We start from the raw sequence: 25,485 nt of genomic DNA, 5'->3' as shown, positions 1-25,485 counted from the left end.
GGCTGAAGCTGCATCAGCCACACCAGGGGGGGAATTTTACCATTTTGAGTCGAAGTGCCGGATCTGGGCGTCAAATAGATCCGCGCCTGGAATCCTCTTTCCAGCGCGCCCATACGCGTTTTGCTGGCTCCGGTCCGATTTGCGCTGTGGGTGGGGCTTAGCGCTGGCGGACCGATCGGAGCTCTGAACGGCGCATGCGCAGTTCGAAGAAAATCTGACAGCGCGCCCGGGCGCGAAACAAAAGCAGAAAGCGGAGAGAGCGGCTCTCTGACGATCATCCTCTGGTTGGGGGAGGTGGGAGGGTGTGGGGGTGGTGGTGGTGGGAGGAGAGGGGGTGTGACGTCTCATCCTCTGGTTGGGGGGGTTCTGCTGTGTGTCTGCGGCCGATCCCTCCTGGCACCATCACTGGTACACTACCAGCCACAGATTACTCTTCCCTGCAGGTGTGAGAGAGTGGGAGAGATGGCTGTGGCTGGTAGTGTACCAGTGATGGTGCCAGGAGGGATCGGCCGCAGACACACAGTGGAACCCACCCGACCAGAGGATGAGACGTCACATCCCCTCTCCACCGCCCCCCCACCCCCCCCAAGGGATGATCGGTCACACCCCCACCCCCCAGGGGATGAGACGTCACACCCCCTCTCCTCCCACCGCCCCCCCCCCCCACCCCCAGGGGATGAGACGTCACACCCACTCCCCTCCCACCCATCCTCTCCCAGGGGATGAGACGTCACACCCCCTCTCCTCCTCCCTCCCTCTCCCCCACCCCCCCCCCCCCCCCCCGCCCGACCAGAGGATGACCTGGGTCAGAGAGCCGTTGCAGTCTCTGACCCCGTTCTTTGGAGGCTACAGCGGCGACTTCAGACTTTTATTTTGCAGGTCGGTAACAGTGCGGACGCGGATTGGGCCAGAAGACGGTAAAGTGGGATTTGGCGGTTGGGTTGGGTGCACGGTTCATTAAGTCGATTCAAATGCATTTAAATCATCGGGCCGCCCGATTCGGGCGCGGGCCGGACCTGCGCCCAAATCAGGTGTCAGTAAAGCCGCGATCTGCATGGAATCGGGTGCAGATCGCGGTATCGGCCCAACGCCCAACTTTACCGCGATTTCGCGCCTGAAAAAGGGTGCGAAGGTTTGGTAAAATCAGGCCCAAGGACTCCATCGCGAGCATGTGCGTGGTTTTCATGGCCAAAGTCAGATGACACGTATGTTAGTCCCCTATGAAGAAAAGTGTAGATGATTCTGACCATTCCAAAACTGAGGAAGATGGGTAGTTGATGTTGTTCTATGAGGAATAGGATGGGCTTGTTTGGCTATCTGATTTTCTTGCTTTTGAAGGATTTGGGTGGAATTTCATTGTCACAATACTTTGCAACAGGTGCATTGGAGAGAATTAAGCATTTCACCAACTTAATCACTGTCCACTTATTAGAGTCCCTGATGTACCACACCCGTATTTTGGCACCCAGTCCCAGAACTGAACAGCTGGAGGATCAATTATAGCTGCTTAATGGCCTGATTTGGAATGTCAGACGCACTAATGTTTATCTAATTGACATAATTGTTTGCTAAATAGTATGAAAATGTGTTTAATTATAAAATTACACTAAGTATTTATTTATTTTATTTATTTGTGTCACAAGTAGGCTTACGTTCACACTGCAATGAAGTCACTGTGAAAATCCCCTAGTTGCCACACTCCAGTGGCTGTTCGGGTACACTGAGGGAGAATTTAGCATGGGCAATGTACCTAGCCAGCATGTCTTTCGGACTGTGGGAGGAAACCAGAGCATCCAAAGGAAACCCACGCAGACACACTGAGAACATGCAAACTTCATACAGACAGTGACCCAAGCCGGGAATCGAACACAGGTCCCTGGCATTGAGAGGCAGCAGCGCTAACCACTGTGCCGCCATGCCGTGCACCCCAATATATGGCAACTAATGCCATGTCTCAGGCATCATGACACAAGAGTTACTGATCAAAGGATGTGCATGTAGCATGTAAGAGAATGAACTCATTGCTACCTTCTCGAGGGCAATTTGGGATGGGCTACAAATACTGGCCTTGTCAGTGACACCCACATATCATTTTTAATTAAAAGCTTTCAGTGTGAAATTTATTTATAGGGTTTTAGGTCTCTAATTCCCTTCAGAAAATTTTTTTGTTGGTTCTCCAAGCCACTTCTGAATAAAAAGAAGGATGACTTAGTTCTCACTCAGTCTATCATTAGGAGTCAGACAAAAGTGACACAGGGGAGCAGTATCCCTCCCTCTAGTTCTCTACCCTTCCCTCTGGAGACAACCAAAGGCTTTTTCTATTCACCGGAAAGTGGAAAGGAGGGACATTAGGATCATTAAATTAATGACAGCTTGAAACCCCATCTGATTGACTGATGGCCAGTGGCTAGGAGTGGAAGTTTAGCACCAGGAGGCTTCAACAGGAGATCTGAGGGGTCAGTGGAAGGTGGGCTTTGCAATAGATGGCAATTCGGGGGAAGCCAGGACTAGAGGCCCATGGACCACCAGGAGCTCTGAAAGGAGGGATCTTTAAAACTTGGCCAATTGGTGCCTCCCATCTTAGACTTGCTGCAGAGCAGCCGACGGTGAGAGACACCCTCAATGTTAAGATAATTCTACATCATGGCGACCATGATGTACACTCTGTCTACACTTCCCACTGCCTCGACAAAGCAGCCAGCATAATTAAGGATCCCATGTACCCCGGACATTCTCTCTTCTAACTTCTTCTGTCGGGAAAAAGATACAAAAGTCTGAGGTCATGTACCAACCGACTCGAGAACAGCTTCTTCCCTGTTGCCATCAGACTTTTGAATGGACCCACTTTGCACTAAGTTGATCTTTCTCTACACCCTAGCTAAGACTGTAACACTCCATTCTGCACTCTCTCCTTTCCCTTCCCTAGCGCACAAGAAACAATACTTTTCACTGTATACGAATGCATGTGACAATAATAAATCAAATCAAATGATGGGGCCACAAATTTTGAATGTGACCTAATTCCCCGCTCGGTCATTTGCATGAGTTCGGTCAATGGCCTAATTTAGGCTGATAAAAAAAATTAAAAGACCATTTTGGAGGCAGGAGATTGACCTTTTTAAATTCTTAATCTGTGCAAGATAAATATTTCAGGGATTGGGGGGGGCGGTGGGAGGGTAGTGTTTAACAAGGGATTGGCAATGAAGTTGGGGGGGGGGGTGGTGGGCGGAAGGTGGTGATGTTTGAGGCTCCGGTTTCAGCCTTGCTCATCCCCACAGCACACAATAGCATTTCAACCTTCCATCCAATGTTCAGAAACAGCATTTGTCAGTGCACCATGTTAGGATTTATGAGTTGAAGAAGACCTTTTCAAAACTCAGATTAAGCTTTTACTGTGGAGATGGAAGGATGGTATACATATTATTTTTTTTCTTTTGAAGACAGTCAATAGCTCTTATCGTTCCATTGCAACACAACATATTGATTTTGGCAGCATTTGTCCCAAGGTCTGCTCTCGCTTTGTGAAATTTTGTTCAGGTAGATGTGTTTTCACTAATTTCCCATTATTATTGTTGAAGAAGTAATAGGAAAACATCAAAAAGTAAAGGGTAAGAAACACCATGAGCTCTTCCAATCCTTCCCTTTTTTTTTGTGCCGGGTCTGTTTTTCCATTATAACATGTCTCGACGTGGCTGCAGCTCATCAAGCTAAATAGCACACCCTGCATTTGTACACATGCACCCCAAACCTAATACAGAAGCTAAAACACTGTGAATGCTGGAAATCCAACTGAAAATAGAAGATGCTGGAAATATCCAGCAGGGCCGGCAATGTCTGTGGAGCAGGAAACCGAGCTAATGGGCTGAGACTTCCCTTTGCTTCAGGAAAGTCGGGTCAGGCCACTTCCCGAATTTACGCTCCTGAACCCGTCACCTCATCTCGCTCCCAAAGAATTTTGATCTCAGTGTAACGTGGATGGTCAATGTTTGAGTCAGCTACATCCCTCCCCAGGCAGGCTTGAGGACGCAAAGGAGGCAGGCGATTGCTGAGGCAGGCTCTTTAAGACACAAGCCCAGTCCTCTACATGGTTGAAGGTGAAGTCGCATGGGATCAGAGGTGAGCTGGCAAGGTGGATACAAAACTGGCTCGGTCAAAGGAGACAGAGGGTAGCAGTGGAAGGGTGCGTTTCTGAATGGAGGGCTGTGACAAGTGGTGTTCCTCAGGGATCAGTGCTAGAATCTTTGCTGTTTGTAATATATATATAAATGATTTGGAGGAAAATGTAACTGGATTGATTTGTAAGTTTGCGGACGACACAAAGGTTGGTGGATTTGCGGATAGCAATGAGGACCATCAGAGGATACATACAGCAGGATATAGATCAGTTGGAGACTTGGGCGGAGAGATGGCAGATGGAGTTTAATCTGGACAAATGTGAGGTAATGCATTTTGGAAGATCTAAAACAGATATGAAATACACAGTAAATGGCAGAGCCCTTAAGAGTATTGATGGGCAGAGGAATCTGGGTGTACAGGTACACAGGTCACTGAAAGTGGCAATACAGGTGGAGAAGGTAGTCAAGAAGGCATACGGCATGCTTGCCTTCATTGGCCGGAGTATTTAGTTTAAAAATTGGCAAGTCATGTTGCAGCTTTATAGAACCTTAGTTAGGCCGCACTTGGAATATAGTGTTCAATTATGGTCGCACCAGAAGGATGTGGAGGTTTTGGAGAGGATACAGAAAAGATTTACCAGGATGTTGCCTGGTATGGAGAGCATTAGCTATGAGGGGAGGTTGGAGAAACTTGGTTTGTTCTCATTGGAGCGACGGAGGTGGAGGGGAGACCTGATAGAAGTCTACAAGGTTATGAGAGGTATGGACAGTGTAGATAGTCAGAAACTTTTTCCCAGGGTGGAAGAGTCAAATTACTAGGGGACATAGGTTTAAGGTGTGAGGGGCAAGGTTTAAAAGAGATGTACGAGGCAGATTTTTTACACAGAGAGTGGTGGGTGCCTGGAACTCCTTGCCGGGGGAGGTAGTGGAAGCGGATACAGTAGTGACTTTTAAGGGGCGTCTTGACAAGTACATGAATGAGATGGGAATAGAGGGATATGGTCCCCGGAAGGGTCGGGGGTTTTAGTTAAGTCGGGCAGCATGGTCGGTGCAGGCTTGGAGGGCCGAAGGGCCTGTTCCTGTGCTGTAATTTTCTTTGTTCTTTGTTGTTAGGCCCCCCAGTTCTCACCGCTCACCTCACCAACCCCACCCAATCCCGCATGCCCACTTCCATACTTCCTATTCCCCGCTGCTCTCTCATCACACTCTGTCCTCCATGCCTCCCATATCTTCAAGTCCCTTCCATGCCAATCATGTAACTCTCATTGCCAGTCACCCAATATCCACTATGTATAGACCTCATGGGCCCCTGTAATAGCTTCAGAAAACCTTTGAAATTGACTTTAGAAAAGTTGGACTTCTTTCAAACTCCCAAAACTGTCAGTGAAGCACATTCATTCATACTTCAATGACAGAAACTCCAATCTGACTGAAAAAGATAAAATCCTTTTGTGGTCATAAAGTTTTGAAAATAAACAAAATAAACAAAAATATTCAAAAAACACATCAAAAATATATAATCCTATTATTACCAAATAAAACTCAATCACCCAAAACTCTCAAACCCTTGGGCAAATGGATAAATAGCTGTGCCATGGTAATTCTTTGAAACTCAGCCAAATATTCATAATGGCCCCAGCTCTGTCAGCAAACCAAAATGAATCAATACAAAGAATCCTTTTGAAATCAAAGCAACAGATGGATAAGATTTTTCCTAAGCTGGAGCAGATAGTCTCTCATTCAAAGGAGTCCTGGAACAAATGATCAGTGTATTTTTCTAATCTTCCGCAGTCTGGACTTCTAAATCAGGATTCAGTTCATGGCAGCAGGGTTCTCATGTAAAGCTTGCAATAGTTTTGAATGCATTTTCTGCAAAGTAAAAAGCACTCTTATGCATCTCAATCCTTACACAATGCTGAACAATGTAATGGCTAATTTACCTTTTCAACAGAATCCTGTTCAATCACTCCATTTAAAACACATCTAACCTACTCGACAACAATTAATAATGATGTTTGATGTTGTCAAGCCCTTTTGAACTTACTTGGCATAATGTTTTCATCTCCTCAGCAGGTTTCAACTGGTGTTCACAAACTGACTTACCTAGTCTGGTTCCCAAAGGTTTCCAAATCCCTCTTGTTATGACCAAAATGACATGGGGGATTAAATTCAAATTTCTCCCAGGCAACCAATGATGTTACAGGACTTGCATGTAGGTCGCAATCTAACACTTCCCGTAAGTGTGGGAGGGGAATGAAGTGAGAATGTTGAATTGCAGCCCCATGCAGGCCTCATTTCACCAAAAAGCACACGCAGAGGGGCAAAATATATTCTGATGTTTCAGATCTGTTACTTTTGACCAGAACTGGGAAGAAATTAGAGATGTATTGAGCAAGTGGGGGGGTTGGAGTGGATGGGGGAGGAGCAAAAGGGATGATCTGTGATAGGTTGGAGGGCAGGAAATGCTAAAGGGAAAAATGTTTTATTATGCAAAACCAAAGATAGTTGTACTGGGGTAAGTAAAGAAACAAATGATATGGCGAGAGGATGTGTGGCTGGTAAGGTGGCTGGGTCCAAATGCAAGGTAAAGGAAATGATAGAAACAAGAGAGAACAAAATAAACTTCCAAAAAAATACACAAAAACAAAACGAGGACAGATGTGATGATCCAAAATTGTTGAAATCAGTGTTGAGTTCAGAAGGCTATAGAGGTATTGTTCCTTGAGCTTGTGCTAAGCTTAATTGAATCACTGTAGCTGCCCAAGGAGAGAAAGGTTAGAGTTGGAGCAAGTAGGAGAATTAAAGTGACAGACTGGAGACTCAGGATTGCACTTGGGGACTAAAGAAGCGTTCCACAAAGTGGTCACCCAGTCTGCATTTGATTGCCTCAATGTAGAGGAAACCACAGCGCACTGTATATTAAAATAAAGTTCCACCAGCAAAACAGTATTTCATTTGAAAGGAATGTTTAGAACCATGTGTAATAAGTCTTCAGAAACAGAAGTCCCTTCACCAAAATCCCTTCATTTACAAACTCTAACAACAGTAGAGGGACTTTTTTTTACACAGAGAGTGGTGGGGCCTGGAATGCGCTGCCAAGTAGGGTGGTGGAGGCAGACACGCTGGCATCGTTTAAGACTTACCTGGATAGTCACATGAGCAGCCTGGGAATGAAGGGATACAAACAAATTGTTTAGTTGGACCAATGAGCGGCACAGGCTTGGAGGGCCAAAGGGCTGTACTGTTCTTTCTTCTTTGTTCAGTACACAGTAAAAACAGTAGTTAGCAGTCTACCTCCGGGGGTGTCAGGGGAACTGACACTCCCAGTTAAGTTCAAGGCAAAGACTCCCTGATTGGCCCATCAATTGGATCCTTATTTAGGGATTTCTTTTCATACCAAACAAATAAACTAACTCAAATTAACTTAGGGAAGAATCATCTGGTATCTCTTTTAAGGTACCAACTTAATAAACTAACTCAAACTAACTTAGGGACAAATTAAAAGGGGCAGCTCCCCAAAAGGAAGGGGGAACAGCCCGAACCAAAAACAAAGTCGAAAGGAAACTTAAAACATCAAACCAAAAGGTGATTATCGGGGTCAATAATACACCCCAGCCCCTGCGGCGCCCAGCGGTCGCGGAAGGCGTCAACCGCGCCCGTGGACACCGCATGCTCCCTCTCCAGAGACACCTGGCCGCGAATGTAGCCGCGGTAGAGGGGCAGACAGTCGGGATGGACGGCCCCGTCGATCGCCCGCTGCCTGGACCTATTGATGGCGCGTCTCGCCAGGCCCAGGAGCAGGTTCACGAGGAGGTCGGCATCCCAACCCGCTCCTCTCCGCACCAGGTGCCCGTAGGAGGCAGACACGCTGGCATCGTTTAAGACTTACCTGGATAGTCACATGAGCAGTCTGGGAATGAAGGGATACAAACGAATTGTCTAGTTAGACCAATGAGCGGCACAGGCTTGGAGGGCCAAAGGGCTGTACTGTTCTTTCTTCTTTGTTCAGTACACAGTAACAACAGTAGTTAGCAGTCTACCTCCGGGGGTGTCAGGGGGACTGACACTCCCAGTTAAGTTCAAGGCAAAGACTCCCTGATTGGCCCATCAATTGGATCCTTATTTAGGGGGTTCGTACTCCAATAGGCCAACCTCAATGGCCTGATTGAAGTCATTACACCATGAATGTTGAGTAGGGAGGATGTAAAAGGGAGGACGTCCTGCATCTTTTGCTCTTGCATGGTGAGGTGCCATGTGAAGGGGAAGAGGTGTTGGAGGTGACTGAGGAGTGGACAGGTGTGTTGTAGCAGGAATGGCCTCTTTGGAGGACGATCCATCAATTATGGAGTCTGGATGGGTGAAAGGTGTGATCAAGGAGAAGCCTATTGTGGTTGTTGGGGGGAGAGGACTGGGTGAGAGCAGAAGCACCTGAAATAAAGATGTCATGGTCCAGGGTCCTGTCAACCACTGTGACGGGAATCCTTGGCTGAGAAAAAAGTACATAGCTGAAGTGTTAATGTGGAAGGTAGCAGGTGTGATAGAGAACCTTTTCAAACTTTCTTCAGAAGATAAGTCTTTCATTGCATGAATGAATTGAGTGAACCTTCTCTGAACTGCTTCTAACATAATTATATCCTTTTTCAAATAAGGAGACCAAAACTCTACACAATACTTCAGATATGTCTCACAAAGATGCTGTACAACTGCAGTGAAATTTCTCCACTTTTATATTCCATTCCCCTCGTAATAAATGCTATTATTCAATTGCTGTACCTGTGCCAGGGCAACTAGATCTCTCTTTACCACCAAGTTCTGCAATTTCTCTACATTTAAATAATATACTGCTTCCCTATTCTTCCTGCGTAAGTGGACAAGTACATATTTTCCCACATTATACACTCCATCTGCCAATTTTTTACCCATTTACTTAACCTGTTTATATCTCTTTGCAGATTCTCTAACTCCTCCATAAATTTAGCTGCCATACATTCAGTCCTTTCAACCAAGTCATTTATGTAAATTGTAAATCATTGAGGACCCAGCACTGATCCCTGTTGCACTCTCCTAATTGTCGCTTGCCATCATGAAAATGACCTATTTATCCCTACTTACTGCGACCTCTTAGATAACCAATCCTCTATCCATGCTAATATGTTACCCCACATCCATTTGCACTTATTTTGCCAAATAACCTTTGATGTGGCACCTTAATGGGCAGGACGGTTGCACAATGGTTAGTACTGCTGCCTCACAGTGCCAGGGACCCGGGTTCGAGATCGGCCTCGGGTCACTGTTTGTGTGGCGTCTGCATGTTCTCCCTGTGTCTGCGTGGATTTCCTCTGGTTTCTTCCCACAGTCTAAAGATGTGCAGGTTAGGTTGATTGGCCATGATGAACTGTCCCTCAGTGTACCTGAACAGGCGCCAGAGTGTGGAGACCAGGGAATTTTCACAATAACTTCATTGCAGTGCTAATGTAAGCCTACTTGTGACACTAAAACCCTTCTTAAATAACTTTTGGAAATCCAAGTACAGCACATCTACTGATTCCCCTTTATCCACCTTGCTTGTTAATCCCTCAAAAAACTCTTAATAAATTAGTCAGATACAATTTTTCTTTCACAAAACCATGGTCACTCTTTCTGATCCTATTATGATTTTCTACTTTTCTTTGATCTCTTTAATAATGGATTCCATTAATTTCCCAATTTAACCATGTAAGCCTACTTGTGACACTAAAACCCTTCTTAAATAACTTTTGGAAATCCAAGTACAGCACATCTACTGATTCCCCTTTATCCACCTTGCTTGTTAATCCCTCAAAAAACTCTTAATAAATTAGTCAGATACAATTTTTCTTTCACAAAACCATGGTCACTCTTTCTGATCCTATTATGATTTTCTACTTTTCTTTGATCTCTTTAATAATGGATTCCATTAATTTCCCAATTTAACCATGTAACTGATGTTTCTTAACCCGACTCTATGATTCTATAATTGCAGAAGCTCAATATAAACAAAATTAAACTTTCAGCTGCTTAACGATTGTATTCAGATCTGTTTGAATGCATTGTATGAACAATGGATTTTACAGAAGCATAAAAATGTGAAGTTTAATCCAAAACTCGATCAATGTTATTATCTTTCAACTCTTGTAACATCTTCAAAACAAGGAAGAATCAAATTCTAAATGAGGGAATCTTATTGTTGCAGACAAAATTTCCCTGCTAAAGTAATGACTGTGGACAAGTATTGCATGTTATATGTCTTAAATCTCTGCAGTTCATTATTACCATTGTTGGCTAGTGTCATTTCTGCCTCTGATTTCTTTTCAAAGAAATTGATGATAAGAATTCTGATAGTCAAGCATTCACATTGAGATGACTACAGCACAAAAGGAGGCCATTGTGCCCTCTGTGCCTCTGCTGTGAGAGCAACTTATATAGTTCTGCGATTTGCCCATAACCATGCAATTCTTTTAAGATAATTGTCTAATTCCCTTTTGAAAGCCACAATTGAATCCATCTCCATCGCACTCTCAGGCAGTGCCTTTCCTCCTGTCACCTCTGGTTCTTTCCTCCTGTCACCTCTGGTTCTTTCCTCAATCATTTTAAATCACTGTCCTCTGGTTCTTTACACTTCTACTAAAGGGAAGTTTCTCCCCATCTACTCTGATCCTGATCCCTCATCATTTTGAATGCCTCTACCAAACTTCCTCTCAGCCTTCTCTTCTCACAGGCGAACAGTCCCCGCTTCACCAATCTAGTCACATAACTGAAATATCTCACTGCTGCAATTAATGTCATGAATCTTTTCTGTACTCTCTTTAATGCCTTCGCATCCTCTCTGAAGTATAATGCTCAAAACCGGATGCAATACGCCAGTTGAGATCAAACCAGGGTGTTTTTATAAGTTGGACTTAACTTCCTCGCTATTCTAAAGAACTCTAAAGTGGGTGCAGGAGCAAACAGACTTGTAAAAAAATTAATTTTGCCTTTGCTTCTTCTTCCTGCCAAATGCATCACTTCACACTTCCCTGCATTATACTTCATCTGCTACATGTCTATGCATTCCACCGGTCTATATCCTCTTGAACTCTATCACAATTCACACTACTTCCAAGTGTTTTGTCATCTGAAAATCTTGAAATCATATCCTGGACATCAAGCTGTGGTAATTAATATAGATCCATATTTTCCTTCATTCTGAAAAACAACAATGCCGCTTCCTATCACTCAGCCAATTTTGTAAATACGTTGCCACTGCCTGGTGTGTGGAACTTCAGCAATTCTCTTTGAGAAGTTCATGTATACCATATTAACCCCATTACCTCATCAGCTTATATTTTGTGACAAATATAAGGAAAGAATGCTTTGCTCCAGGAGTAATTCCGCTGACAAATTAGGGGTCTTTTATCAAAACCAACTTTATTCCGAACCAAATTTAAGCATAACTCAAACAAAAGGAAGCAGTTTAATACATGCCATCACATTCAAAGCTATGGGCCAAGCGCTGGCAAGTGGGATTAAGTGGGCAGGTCAGGGCCTTTCATGCATCGGTGCAGACTCGATGGGCTGAAGGGCCTCTCCTGCATTAGTATTCCGTGATATACATGCTCTGATTTGGGTTAACTACCTTGGACTTTCCATTCGAGATTTTTTGGAGAGACAGTGTGAGAGAGAGAGCAGACTTCTGTCTTTAAGCAGCTACAGCTAGCAACTGAACTCCAAATGAGACCAAAACTGAAAGCTACAAACCTAGCTCCTCTCGGTTCTTTTAAAAAACAGCTTCCTTTCCTTTAAGCAGAAAATCGCACAGGAAATCTTAAATTATAAACAACAGTCCATCAGCCTTCTGTTAACTAAACACTACATGGCGAAAATGAGTAATTATCCGACTTTCCAGCATCTGAGCTGTATGTTTTTTCAAATGCACCAACTGCCTGTAAAAGAAAATACTGAACCTTAACACATTCCACAGAAACATAAAATTTATCAATAGCACAGTATCATCATATATCTCGTGAAAACATTCAAATTTGCTGTCTTTAACAAATCTATGCTGGATTTCCGTAATTCTCATTTGTTCAGATGAGTGTTAATTTGTCCTAAATGATCATTTGTCAGGGAACCAAAGGTAGTTTTAAGGGATTTATATTTGTATGGGTAAACATAAGAAATGAGGTATAGTTTTAGCTAGGTTTAATTTAATGTTCCTGTGCCTGGAAGGAATCTATAGTTAGATTCATGCTGGATAAAGGTGTTTGTTGTGTGGGGGTTGATTTTAATTCCAACTGGGATTCTGTTGTGTTTAGAGAGGTTTACAGCATGTAGAATAAATAGTAGCTGTGCCGTTGCTTAGCAGCTGGAAACCCACTTCCCAGAGTGGAAAAAGCTTTCTTTGTTCATAGTTTCAGCTACAATCTAGAGCAGTTGGAGACAGGTCATAGAGCATGGAACAGCTCTCTCCATCAGGAGAAGTTAGACAGGCCCAGGGAATTACAAAGATGCAAGACTCCAAAGAAACAAGATACAGTCCAGAAAACCAAGGAACTGGACCGAAAGGAAGTTTTAGACAACTGAAGTTCAGAAAACAGAGATCAAGATATTACTCAGAAGAAATTAAGGAAGATTATCAAAGGGCTCTGAGTTTAACTAGATTTAAAGTGTGACTGAGGACCTTCAGGGGAAACTAAAATGTTTGATATTTTAGTAAGAATCTGGGAATTGGAAGTTAAAGCAATTGTGGTCGTTTGACAACAGTCAAGCCAAAGAAATCCTAAAGGGGTTGGTGAAAAAACTGGAATGGATTCACTGTTAAAAGTGCAGTAGAAACTTTGTTTAAAAGTGTCATTTGTAAAATTGATACTGGATTTTGAAATGCGAACTGCTAAGTGAAAGTTAGTAAGTTTGCAGATGACACCAAGATTGGTGGCATAGTGGACAATGAAGAAGGTTATCTAGGATTGCAACGGGATCTTGATCAATTGGGCCAGTGGGCTGACGAATGGCAGATGGAGTTTAATTTAGATAAATACGAGATGGTGCATTTTGGTAGATTGAACCAGGGCAGGACTTACTCAGTTAATGGTAGGGCGTTGGGGAGAATTACAGAACAAAGAGATCTAGGGGTACATGTTCATAGCTCCTTGAAAGTGGAGTCACAGGTGGACAGAGTGGTGAAGAAGGCATTTGGCATGCTTGGTTTCGTTGGTCAGAACATTGAATACAGGAGTTGGGATGCCTTGTTGAAGTTGTACACGACATTAGTAAGGCAACACTTGGAACACTGTGTACAGTTCTGGTCACCCTATTATAGAAAGGATATAATTAAACTAGAAAGAGCGCAGAAAAGATTTACTAGGATGCTACTGGGACATGATGGTTTGAGTTATAAGGAGAGGCTGGATGGACTGGCACTTTTTTCTTTGGAGCATAGGAGGCTTAGGGGTGAACTTATAGAGGTCTATTAAATAATGAGGGCATAGATCAGCTAGATCGTCAATGTCTTTTCCCAAATGTAGGGGAGTTTAAAACTAGACGGCATAGGCATTAGGGTGTAGAGACGCAGAGGGACCTGGGTGTGCAAGTCCACAGATCTTTGAAGGTGACGTCACAGGTGGAGAAGGTGGTGAAGAAGGGTGTAGAGACGCAGAGGGACCTGGGTGTGCAAGTCCACAGATCTTTGAAGGTGACGTCACAGGTGGTGAAGGTGGTGAAGAAGGCATATGGCATGCTTGCCTTTATAGGACGGGGCATAGAGTATAAAAGTTGGGGTCTGATGTTGCAGATGTATAGAACGTTGGTTCGGCCGCATTTGGAATACTGCGTCCAGTTCTGGTCGCCACACTACCAGAAGGACGTGGAGGCTTTGGAGAGAGTACAGAGGAGGTTTACCAGGATGTTGCCTGGTATGGAGGGGCTTGGTTATGAGGAGAGATTGGGGAAACTGGGGTTGTTCTCCTTGGAAAGACGGAGGATGAGGGGAGACTTAATAGTGGTGTATAAAATTATGAAAGGCATAGATAGGGTGAACGGTGGGAAGCTTTTCCCCGGGTCGGTGGTGACGTTCACGAGGGGTCATAGGTTCAAGGTGAAGGGGGGGAGGATTAACACAGATATCAGAAGGACATATTTTACACAGAGGGTCGTGGGGACCTGGAATGTGTTGCCGGGCAAGGTGGTGGCGGCGGACACACTGGGAATGTTTAAGACTTATCTAGACAGCTATATGAACGGAGTGGGAATGGAGGGATACAAAAGAGTGGTCTAGTTTGGACCAGGGAGCGGCGCGGGCTAATTGTTCTTTGTTTCTCGTTTCAAGGCTTCATTCTATGATCATCTTGCTGGTGCCAGTACAGAGCGAGACTGCGGATAGTTGGGAACCTGTCTCGGGGGCAGGGAATTCAGATGGTGTTCGTAAAGCAGAAGTGGAAATGAATAGGGTTGGGAAGCATTTTCTGATCAGGGCCAGTGTGATCTCCTGGACTCGTTTCGATCGCCTCAGGGGGTCGGAGAGGAATTTCCCAGATTTTTTTTCCCCATATTGGCCCTGGGGTTTTCACTCTGGGTTTTCGCCTCTCCCTGGAGATCACATGGTCTGGAATGGGGGGGTGGGGGTGAGTTAATAGGTTGTGATGAACAAAGCATCGTAGCTGTGAGGGACAGCTCGGTGGATAGGATATTAGGATGTAGATAGGCTGGAAAATTGGGCGGGGATCCTGGATTCAGGATTCAATCCTGGACCGGGGAGCGGTGCGGGCTTGGAGGGCCGAAGGGCCTGTTCCTGTGCTGTATTGTTCTTTGTTCTTTGTTTAAGGTGAGAGGGGAGATATACAAAAGGATCTCAAGGGGATGCAATTTTTTCACAGAGGGTGGTGAGTGTCTGCAACAAGCTGCCAGAGGTAATAGTAGAGGCATGTACAATTCTGTCTTTTAAAATGCGTTTAGACGGTTACACGGGTAAGATGGGTGTAGAGCGATATGGACCAAACGCGGGCAATTGGGACTAGCTTAGGGGTTAAAAAAAGGGGCAGAATGGACAATTTGGGCCCAAGGGCCTGTTTCCATGCTGTAAACCTCTATGACTCTATGAAAGTATTACTACAAGAGAAGGTTTTAAAGTGTGATTTGGGAGTAGAATCTGGAAATTCTCATGATAATCATCTGGGGGAATTCTCAGGAAATATTTACGGACACTAACTTTTCAGAGGGGAGTATGTACTTGACCACCGTCATCTTAGAGAAAAAAATACATTGTGTTAATGAGACCATTTTAGTTTCAAATGTACTGTGTCATCCGTGTTAATCTTAACACCTGTGTGTACATGTTAAGCCAAGGGGAGAGTAAAGGAACATTGCGCCCGGACGAAACTCACACAGACGCGGGGAGAACGTTCAGACTCTGCACAGACAGTGACCCAAGCTGGGAATCGAACCCGGGTACCGGGCGCTCAGTTATAATATCTACCGGGATCATCAGACATTTCTAAAAGCTCTCCCATCACCACGGGTCAACTGACTGACCTGTAATTGCTGGCTTATTCTTTGATCCTTTTTTGAACAAGGTTGCAGCATTTTCAGTTATCCAGGCCTCTGGCAAAGGAGTTCAACATATGGAAAATAAGGAGAAGATAAATGAGTATTCAGACTAACCAGTGGGTACTCAGTTCTGTTTGTGTTCCTCGACTCGTGTGGCTGCTGCACTGCACAGATAATATTCTTCACCTCTGATGGTGATTTTGCAGGAGGTGAGACATTGCCTTTGGCCAGGCACTGAGGTTTCTTTAACTGCTGCGACACTTCATCTTCATTGTGATATATAACATGTCTCTATGCATATGACATTGCAATCATGAGGGCAGCTGCAAATACACTGCTACCTACTCCTGCAGCAAGGATGTCAGGCGTGTGATGTTTGACTTGAGAGTTTTCCCTATTGACAACAGTCAAATCTGGTTTAGTTGCATTTTACTCTACTGCGGGAGCGTCACTTTCTGACTACTGGTGTATCCAAAGCAATGTCTACACTCTGAAAAGCAGACCGAAAACTTTGGTTTTGCCTCTGCAGTCTTCCAGTTTGGAGCAAGCATATGTAATATCTTCATTATAACAGTGAGATTTGGCTCTCAGAGATTCTCTCCCGCGCTGTTCACACATCTCATTGTACATTTCCATTCTTAGCAGTGATAGCAGTAAGTTGCTTTTTATAAGGGATCATTCTGGGAAATATAAATTGTTCACATCTCTGTTCATATTTGAAGGCCTGTAGTCACGACCCTCACCTTTGCTCTGAATTTTGCTGGTGACAATTTAAAATCAAATCTCCACTCAGTTTCTTCAGAGTGTGAATTTTAAATGAATCGATGAATGTTTACAGCAGAGACCTTACTGCAATTGTATCTGCTCTTAAGTAAGACTACACCTGCAGAAACATGTATAGTTTTGGTTGCCTTGTGTAGGAAGGATACACTTGCCTTGAAAGGGAGTGCAACAAAGATTCATAAACTGGTCTTTCAAGTAGACTAGGACTAGATTCCCTAGAATTCAGAAGGTTGATAGGTGATCTCATTTAAAGATCTCATCAATGTCACCCAAAGAGAGGCAAGAAGCTATAAGACCATCAGGGCATCAGGTGTAGGAGCAGAATGGGCCACTTGGCCCACTGAACCTGCTCCACCATCCAATGAGATCATTATGGGTGGCACAGTGGTTAGCACTATTACCTTACAGTGCCAGGGACCGGTCTTCAATTCTGGCCTTGGGTGACTGTCTGTCTGGAGTTTGCATGTTCTCCCCATGTCTCTGTGGGTTCATCCGGGTGCTCCGGTTTCCTCCCAGTCCAAAGATATGCAGGTTAGGTTGATTGGCCATGCTAAAATTGCCCCTTCTGTCCAAAGATGTGTAGGTTAGGGGGAGACTAGCAGGATAAATGCGTGGGATTACGGGCATAGGTTGTGGGTGGGATGCTCTGTCAGAGAATCGGTGCAGACTCGATGGGCAAATGGCCTGCTTCTGCACTGTAGGGTTTGTATGATTCTATGATCATGACTGATGTACGATAATCCTCAACTCCACTTTCCCACCTCCTCTATTCACTATTAAAATCCTTTATCGTTTTCAATATTTCTACTATATTTCCTCCATTGCTTCTCTGCTCAAGTGAGAATGTCCTAGTATCTCAAATCTCTCCTTGTAGCAATTTCTCATTGCTTGGTGTCATCTTGATGAATCTTCATTGTATGCTTTCAGTGGTTTTAATGCTCTCTGGTTCTGTATCTTGCCATGGACATGTATAAACAGCTGAGAAAGGCAGATTAAACAATCTGTAATTGAAAACAGTACGATAGATTCCAAACACAAATTTTGAATTGGATGCTGGATCTGAATGTTCACTGATCAGTGAGAGTTTACCTGATGGTAATTTGAGAGTTGGTGCCCCAAAGACCTCTGAAGCTGAGTTCCATCCATTTTCTTAAATGTTATGGGATTTGAGCATTGCAAGCAAGGGCAGCATTTGTTGTTCAACACTAATGCCCTTGAGAATGTGGTGTTGAGCTGCCATCTTGGACTGCTGGAGCCTGCGTTGTGTAGGTACACGCACACAAACACTGCTGTTCAACAGGAAGTTCCAGGATTTTGACCGAGTGTCAGTATTAGAAAGCCTGGCTCTCCTTCAAGTTGATAACCTTCGAAGGCTGGATGATGTGTGATTTGGAGGGGAATTTGCAGATGGTGGTGTTCCCATGCACCTGTTGCCTTTGTTCTTGTGGATGATCGAGGTTGTAGGTTTGGAAAGTGTTATTGACGGAGCCTTGGTGAGTTATGTGATGCACCTTGCAGATAATCGCTTCAAATAGTCCCCAATGCCTGAAGGCCAGTCATCAAAACATTCTGCTTTGATGCACTGGCCCGCCTACAAGTCTTTCTATTGAGTTAATGAATTCTTTGAAAGGTGTTCGCGTTGCCATCACTTACTTGAGGTAGTGCTATTGTTTAAAATATTTCTTGGATATAACCACTGGGGATGATATTGCATTCTGCTGCTATCTTCCGTAGGTCTGCTGAGATGATCTAAGTGTCTCTATTTAGAGCTAATTTTGATCCCTGCAGAGGTTTCTACCACCCCACATCCCCAGAATATCTATTGAATTAGTTATCTGATTTCTTGGATAAAGTTAATGCTATAATGACTGAGAATATTCACTTTCCCCCTCAGTGACAATGGCACAGTGCCATTCGAAAATCAGATCTTAAATATCACTAAAACCCAGCGTTAGCAATTGCAGCAGCTTTGTCAGTAACTCAACATTAGCAGTTGAGACTCTCATGCCAAAATCTTAATTCTGGCTGCATTTAGAATACAGTAAGAAGTCTAACAACACGAATAACATAGATGATGTTAACTCCCCTATTGTATGGGTCAATCATAAATACCATTTAAAACAAGAAATGCGCGATTTGAAAAGAAAGTACTTGCTGAGATATAGCCTCAAATGAAGTTTTATCATTGGTTTTAATTATAACTAAGCTTGTTTTAACAAGTTGTAGACTGCTAGGTCAGAACTTTATGCAACCCCCCCCCCCCGCCGGTTCTGATGATGTGGGGGAGCATGAAATCGCATGGATGGGATTCCTTCCAGAATTCTGCCCTTTCCAACGCAAATACAATTTCATTGGCCACTTAAAGGCTTTTTCCCACCCAGCCTGAATCTTCAGGATGGCAGGTGCCTAATGAATAAAGTTAACCATCTTGATTTTTGATTTGATCGCTTATTATTAGCATACAGTGAAAAGTATTGTTTCTTGCGTGCTATACCGACAAAGCATACCATTCGTAGAGAAGGAAAGGAGTGGGTGTAGAAAGTCGTGTTACAGTCATAGCTAGGGTGCAGAGAGCGATCATAATATCAGGTAGGTCCATTCAAAAGTCTGATGGCAGCAGGGAAGAAGTTGCTTTTTCAATTGATGTGACCTCAGACTTTTGTATCTTTTTCCTGATGGAAGAAGGTGGAAAAGATTATGTCTGGGGCGTGTGGGATCCTTGATTATGCCGACTGCTTTTCCAAGGCAGTGAGAAGTGCAGACAGAGTCAATGGATGGAAGGCTGGTTTGCTTGATGGACTGCTTTATGTTCACAACCCTTTGTACTTTCTTGCAATCTTGGACAGAGCAGGAGCCATACCAAGCTGTGATACAACCAAAAAGGATGCTTTCTATGGTGCATCTGTAAAAGTTGGTGAGCGTCGTAGCAGACATGCCAAATTTTCTTAGCCTCCTGAGAAAGTAGAGGCATTGGTGGGCTTTCTTAACTATGCCACTGGCGTGGGGGGACCAAGACAGGTTGCTGGTGATCCGGACACCTTGAAACCTGAAGCTCTCGACTATTTCCACTTCATCCCCATTGATGTAGACAGGGGCATGTCCTTCACTACGCTTCCTGAAGTCGATGACAACCTCCTTTGTTTTACTGACATTGAGGGAAAGATTATTGTTGTCACAACAATTCACCAGATTCTCTATCATTCTTGGGTAGGAAGGGGTAGCGCTTCAATCAGGAGGCCTCCTCTCAGGGACGTTAAAGCTCCAACTCTCCCTCCTCACCAGTCCTGTGTCCGGAGGGGTTGGAGAGCTGTCGGCCAATTTGATTGATCAATAGCTCTGTCAAGCCTGCTTCCAATCGAAGCTCAATAGAGTGTGAAATGGCAGTGGGCCTCTTGGATTTGGTGGGGATGCATTCCACCAAGCGCTTGTCATCCTAAAAACATTAGGCCCAAGTTTCTGGTGGTGCTGTTGTTGTATGCACTTGTATCGAATTCCTCTGCTATTTTATTGGAAGTAACCTAGTCTTTAAAAATGCATTTAAATACGAGGAAATTGGAGGAATTTGAACTGAGTGTACCAAATGAGATTATGTTGCAGCTATTGTGTTAATTATGTGGTAAATTTTGTTTCTGTTATATTCCCGACAGCATCGCAGGTTGACCCCAATGAAATTCAAGAGGTGTTTCAGGAACTTACAGCAAACATCTTCCGCATCAACACAAATGGTGAGTTTCCCCTTTGTGCTCATATGGATTATTTGACCTTATGATGGCTTTGTCATTCTAGTCGAATTATCGATCTGGAAAATATGCAAATGACAGTTGGATGCCTTGTGAGGTTTATTGACAGTCTGAAGTCAACATCAGGAAAGCCTTAAAATAAAAGGTGTTCAGCAAATCTCCTCGTCCCCTTCAAATCCACACAGAGGGCTGATCAGTTAAATACATTAACTCCCTATGGCTGTTGTACAACCCCAATTGCATGATTCAGACAGAAATGATCAGAGAATGCATGACACAAGCCACTCCTGCTTCTTCAGCTGTGAAGAGATCTTAAAGGGATTCTGATAATCTCTCCCTCATGATAAGATTTTGTGGGGAAAGACGGAATAGGAGTGCTGCTTGGGGGTCATAGTCTGAAGGATATAGGGTAGACCGTTTAGGAGGGAAATGAGGAGAAATTCACCCAGGGAGTGGTCGGCCTGTGGAATTCACCACCACAGAAAGTAGCTGAAGCCAAAACATTGAATGTTTTCAACAAGCAGTTAGATATAGCACTTAAGGGGAAGGGATCAAAGGATATGGGGGGAAGGCGGGATCAGGTTATTGAGTTGGATGATCAGCCATGATCATAATGAATGGTGGAGCAGGCTTGAAGAGCTGAATGGCCTCTTCCTGACCCTGTTTTCATGTTTTATGCTCCAGGCCACATTAAAATTCTTATTTTATTGCGAGTGTGTTTCTACACCTGCTCCTCCAACATTCGATCCCTCTCTCCCCTACTCGAAAGAAAGTCTCTATCGCTGGCTAATTCTTGGCCTCAGGGAAAGTGGTGAGCTGTAGTGAGTCATTGACTTGCTATCCACTGGTCTCCACAAATGATACCAATACTTGAATATGAATGTAGTTTAGTTAGATCTCCTGGCTGTGGCATGCGATTGTTACCACTGGCATATTACTGATATCCTGCCAGTTCTGCATCAACAAAATGTTCTTCCCAATTTTTCTCAGTTTTGCTCATCTTTCCTTTTATTTTATTTTCAGTCTTATTGTTGGCCTTACATGTTGGGCTTTGGCCCTTCATCTTGGCTTCTTCATTTAAAATGAATGCTACAAGGAAATTTACCAAGGGAAAAGATGCTATTAATGATATCATAGAAGAGGTGATAGTAAGTAGGTACATTCATTGAGCTAATTATTGATAAGAGACAGTAGTAGAAAGGCTGGCTGTCCTTAAAGTTGATAAGTCACCAGGACCAGATGAGATGCTTCCAAGTAAGGGAGGAAACTGCTGATGTACTGCCCTTAATCTTTCAATCCTTGGGGTGGTGCCAGGGAACTGGAGAATTGTAAATTGTACACCCTTGTTCAAAGGCAATTACAGGCCAATTAGTTTAGCCCCACAGATTTGGAAGCTATTGGAAACAATAATTTAGCACAAAATTCATGATAACTGAGGGAGTAATGACTAATTGAGGAAATCCAGCATGAGTTTGTTAAAGGGAAATAGTGTTCAACTATTTTTATTAAGTTGATGAGGTAACAGAGAAGACTGATGAGGGTAATATAGTTGATGTGGTTAATATTGACTTTCAAAAGGCATTTGACAAAGTGTCACAGAACAGGCTTGTCAGCAAAATTAAAGCCCACATTAAAGGGACAGTAGCAGTGTAGATACAAACTTGACTGAGTGACAGGAAACAGAGTAATGGTGAATGTTATTTTTTTGGCCTGGGAGTGGGTGTCCATGAGGATTCACCAGGAATTGGAATTGTCTCACTGCTTTTCATGACCTATGTTAATGTCTTATACCCTGGATGTCCATGGGGCACATTCTTTTTGAGGATGGCACCAACTTGTAAGTATTGTGAACTGTGATGAGAAAAGTGATAAACTTGATAAAGGCCACAGATTGATGGAATGGATGGCCCACATGCCCAATTACATTGAATGCAGAAAAATGTGAAGTGATGCATTTCGGTAGAAAGAATAGGGAGAGGCAATATAAAATGAATAATACAATTCTGCAAGAGCGGAGAGACTCGGGAGTTAGCACTGCTGGCTCACAGCGCCAGGGACCCGGGTTCAATTCCGGCCTTGGGTCACCCTGTGTGGAGTTTTCACATTCTTGCTGTGCCTGCGTGGGTTTCCTCCGGGTGCTCTCTCCATCTTTAACCTCTCTTTACAACAATCTGAGATCCCTATCTGCTTCACGAAGATGACCATCATCCCTGTACCAAAGAAAAGCCAGGCAGCGTGCCGTAATGATTATTGTTTGGTGGCTCTGATATCCATCATTATGAAGTGTTTTGAAAGGTTAGTCATGGCATGAATCAATTCCGCTTCCATATTGCCTAGATCCACTACATTTCATCTATCGCCACAACAGGTCCACAGCAGGCGCCATCTCCCTGGCCCTACACTCAACCCTGGAACACCTAGATAACAAAGGCACTTATGTCAGACTCCTATTTATTGACTACAGCTCAGTCTTCAACACCATTATTCCTACAAAACTCATCTCCAAACTCCATGGCCTGGGGCTCTGCTTTTCCCTCTGCACCTGGATCTTAGACTTCCTAACCCACAGACTGCAATCAGTAAGAATAGGCAACAACACCTCATCCACGATTATCTTCAACACCCGTGCCCCACAAGGCTGTGACCTCAGCCCCTTACTATACTTATACACATATGACTGCGTGGCCAAATTTCTCCTCCATTTTGGGAACAGTGATCACAATTCTATAAGTTTCAAGATACTTGTAGAAAAGGATAGAAGTAGTCCTGGAGTGAAAGTACTAAACTGGGGGAAGGCTAACTACGACAGTATTAGGCAGGAGTTAAGGAATGTAGACTGGGGGCAGCTGTTTGAGGGTAAATCACATCCAATATGTGGGAGTCTTTTAAAAGTCAGCTGTTGACAATGCAGGACAAGTATGTCCCTGTAAAAATGAAGGAAAAAGATGGCAAGATTCAGGAACCCTGAATGACAAGAGAGATTGTGAACTTAGTGAAAAAGGAAAAGGAGGCCTACATAAATTTTTGGAAATTGAAAACGGATAACTCTCTTGAGGAATATAAAGATAGCAGGTAAGAGCTTAAACAGGGACTTGGGAGGGCAAAAATGGGCCATTAAATGTCCTTGGCAGGCAGGATTAAGGAGAATCCCGAGGCTTTCTATCTGTATTTAAGTAGGAAGAGGATAGCTAAGGAAAAGGTGGGTCCACTCAAGGACAGTGGAGGGAATTTGTGTGTGGAGCCAGATGAGGTGGGTGAGGTCCTAAACGAGTACTTTGCATCGGTATTCACAAAGGAGAAATATGTGGTGGATGGTGAGTGTAGAAAGGAGAATGTTGACATTCTCAGACATGTTGAGATAAAAAGGGAGGAAGTATTGGAGGTTTTGAAAAACATTAAGTTGGACAAGTCATCAGGGCCAGATAGAGTCTATCCCAGAATACTGAAAGAGGCGAGGGAAGAAATTGCTGAAGCCTTGGCCAAAATCTTTGTATCCTCTTTAGCCATGGCCAAGGTACCAGAGGATTGGAGAGTAGCTCACATTATTCCTCTGTTTAGGGGCAGAAGAGACAATTCGGGAAATTACAGGCCTGTGAGCCTTACATCAGTGGTGGGGAAATTATTTGAGAAGATTCTTAGGGACAGGATGTACTCACATCTGGAAGAGAATAGGCTTATTAGTGATAGGCAGCATGATTTTGTGAAGGGGAGGTCATGTCTCACAAACTTGATTGAGTTATTTGAGGAAAAAAGAATTGACCAGGGCAGGACAGTGTATGTTGTATACATGGACTTTAGTAAACCTTCGATAAGGTTCCTCATGGCAGGCTGATACAGAAGGTGAAGTCATATGGGATCTGAGCTGAACTGGTAAGATGGATACAAAACTGACTTGGGCATAGAAAGCAGAGTAGCAGCAGTGGAAGGGTACTTTTCTAACTGGAGGTCTGTGATGAGTAGTGTTCCACAAGGATCAGTGCTGGAGCCTCTGTTGTTTGTAACATATATAAATGATTGGGAGGAAATTATCGGTCATCTGATTAGTAAATTTGCAGATGATACAAAATTGGGGGAGTAGCGGTTAGTGAGGAGGATTGTCAGAGGATATAGCAGGATATAAATCAGCTGGAGACCTGGGCTGAAAGATGGCAGATGGACAAATGTGAGGTGATGCAATTTGGAAGGTCTACTGCAGAAGGAAAGTATACAGTAAATAGTGGAGCCCTTAGAAATATTAGCATACAGAGGGATCTAGGCGTGCAGATCCCTGAAGGTGGCAACTCAGCTGGACAAGGTGGTCAAGAAGGCATATGGCATGCTGGCCTTCATCAGTCAAGGCATTGAATATACGAATTGGAAAATCATGTTGCAGCTGTATAAGACTTTGGTTAGGCCACATTTGGAGTATTGTGTACAATTCTGGTCTCCACACTACCGGAAGGATGTTGATGCATTGGAAAAGATGCAGGAGAGATTTATCAGGATGTTGCCTGGTTTGGAGGATATGGACTATGAAAAAACGTTGAACAAACTTGGATTGTTTTCATTGGAGCGTCGGAGGATGAGGGGGGACCTGCTAGAGGTTTACAAGATTATGACGGGCTTGGATAGAGTGGATAGTTAGAATCCTTTTCCCAGGGTCGAAGGGTCAATTACTTGGGGCATAAGTTGAAAGTGAGGGGGGAAAGTTTAAAAGAGATGTAAAGGGCAGGTTTTTCACACACAGGGTGGTGAATGCCTGGAACGCGCTGCCGGAGGAGGTGGAGGAAGCAGATTCTTTAACAACATTCAAGTGGCACCTGGATAGATCCATGAATAGGCAGGGAATAAAGGGATATAGACCACATAGAGGCAAGAAAATATTAGATTAGAGAGGCAACTGTGCCGGCACAGACTTGGTGGGCCGAAGGGCCTGTTCCTGTGCTGTACTGTTCTTTGTATTAAGTTGATCTTTCTCTACACCCTAGCTATGACTGCAATACTACATTCTGCACCTCCTTTCCTCCTCTATGTACGATATGCTTTGTCTGTATAGCATGCAAGAAACAATACCTTCCACTGTATACCAATACATATGACAATAATAAAACAAATCAAATCTGGTTTTCTCCCACATTCCAAAGGTGTGCAGGTTAGATTGATTGGCCATGCAAAATTGCCCCTTAGTGTCAAGAGGACTAGCAGGGTAAATATGTGGGATTGTTGTCAGTGTAGGCTCTGGGCTGAATGGCCTCCTTCTGCACTGTAGGGAATCTATGATTCTATGAATTTGCTGAAAGTGACGGGGCAGATTGAGAAAGTGGTTCATA

General features: G+C 43.9%; 1 protein-coding gene across 2 annotated transcripts in view; it reads left to right on the top strand.

The window, feature by feature from the left end:
* Window positions 1-25,485, top strand: part of tsnare1 (T-SNARE Domain Containing 1) — an 842,640-nt gene that overhangs the window by 340,819 nt on the left and 476,336 nt on the right. For both annotated transcript variants that reach the window (XM_078217021.1, XM_078217020.1), the window contains exon 3: window positions 20,084-20,161. In XM_078217021.1, coding sequence (XP_078073147.1) covers window positions 20,084-20,161 — 78 coding nt within the window. The remainder of the gene's footprint in view (window positions 1-20,083; window positions 20,162-25,485) is intronic.

This window comes from Mustelus asterias, chromosome 7 (assembly GCF_964213995.1).
Source record: "Mustelus asterias chromosome 7, sMusAst1.hap1.1, whole genome shotgun sequence".
Taxonomy (NCBI): Eukaryota; Metazoa; Chordata; class Chondrichthyes; order Carcharhiniformes; family Triakidae; genus Mustelus; species Mustelus asterias.
The sequence above is the reverse complement of the archived record's forward strand: the minus strand, read 5'-3'. Positions and strand labels throughout refer to the sequence as shown.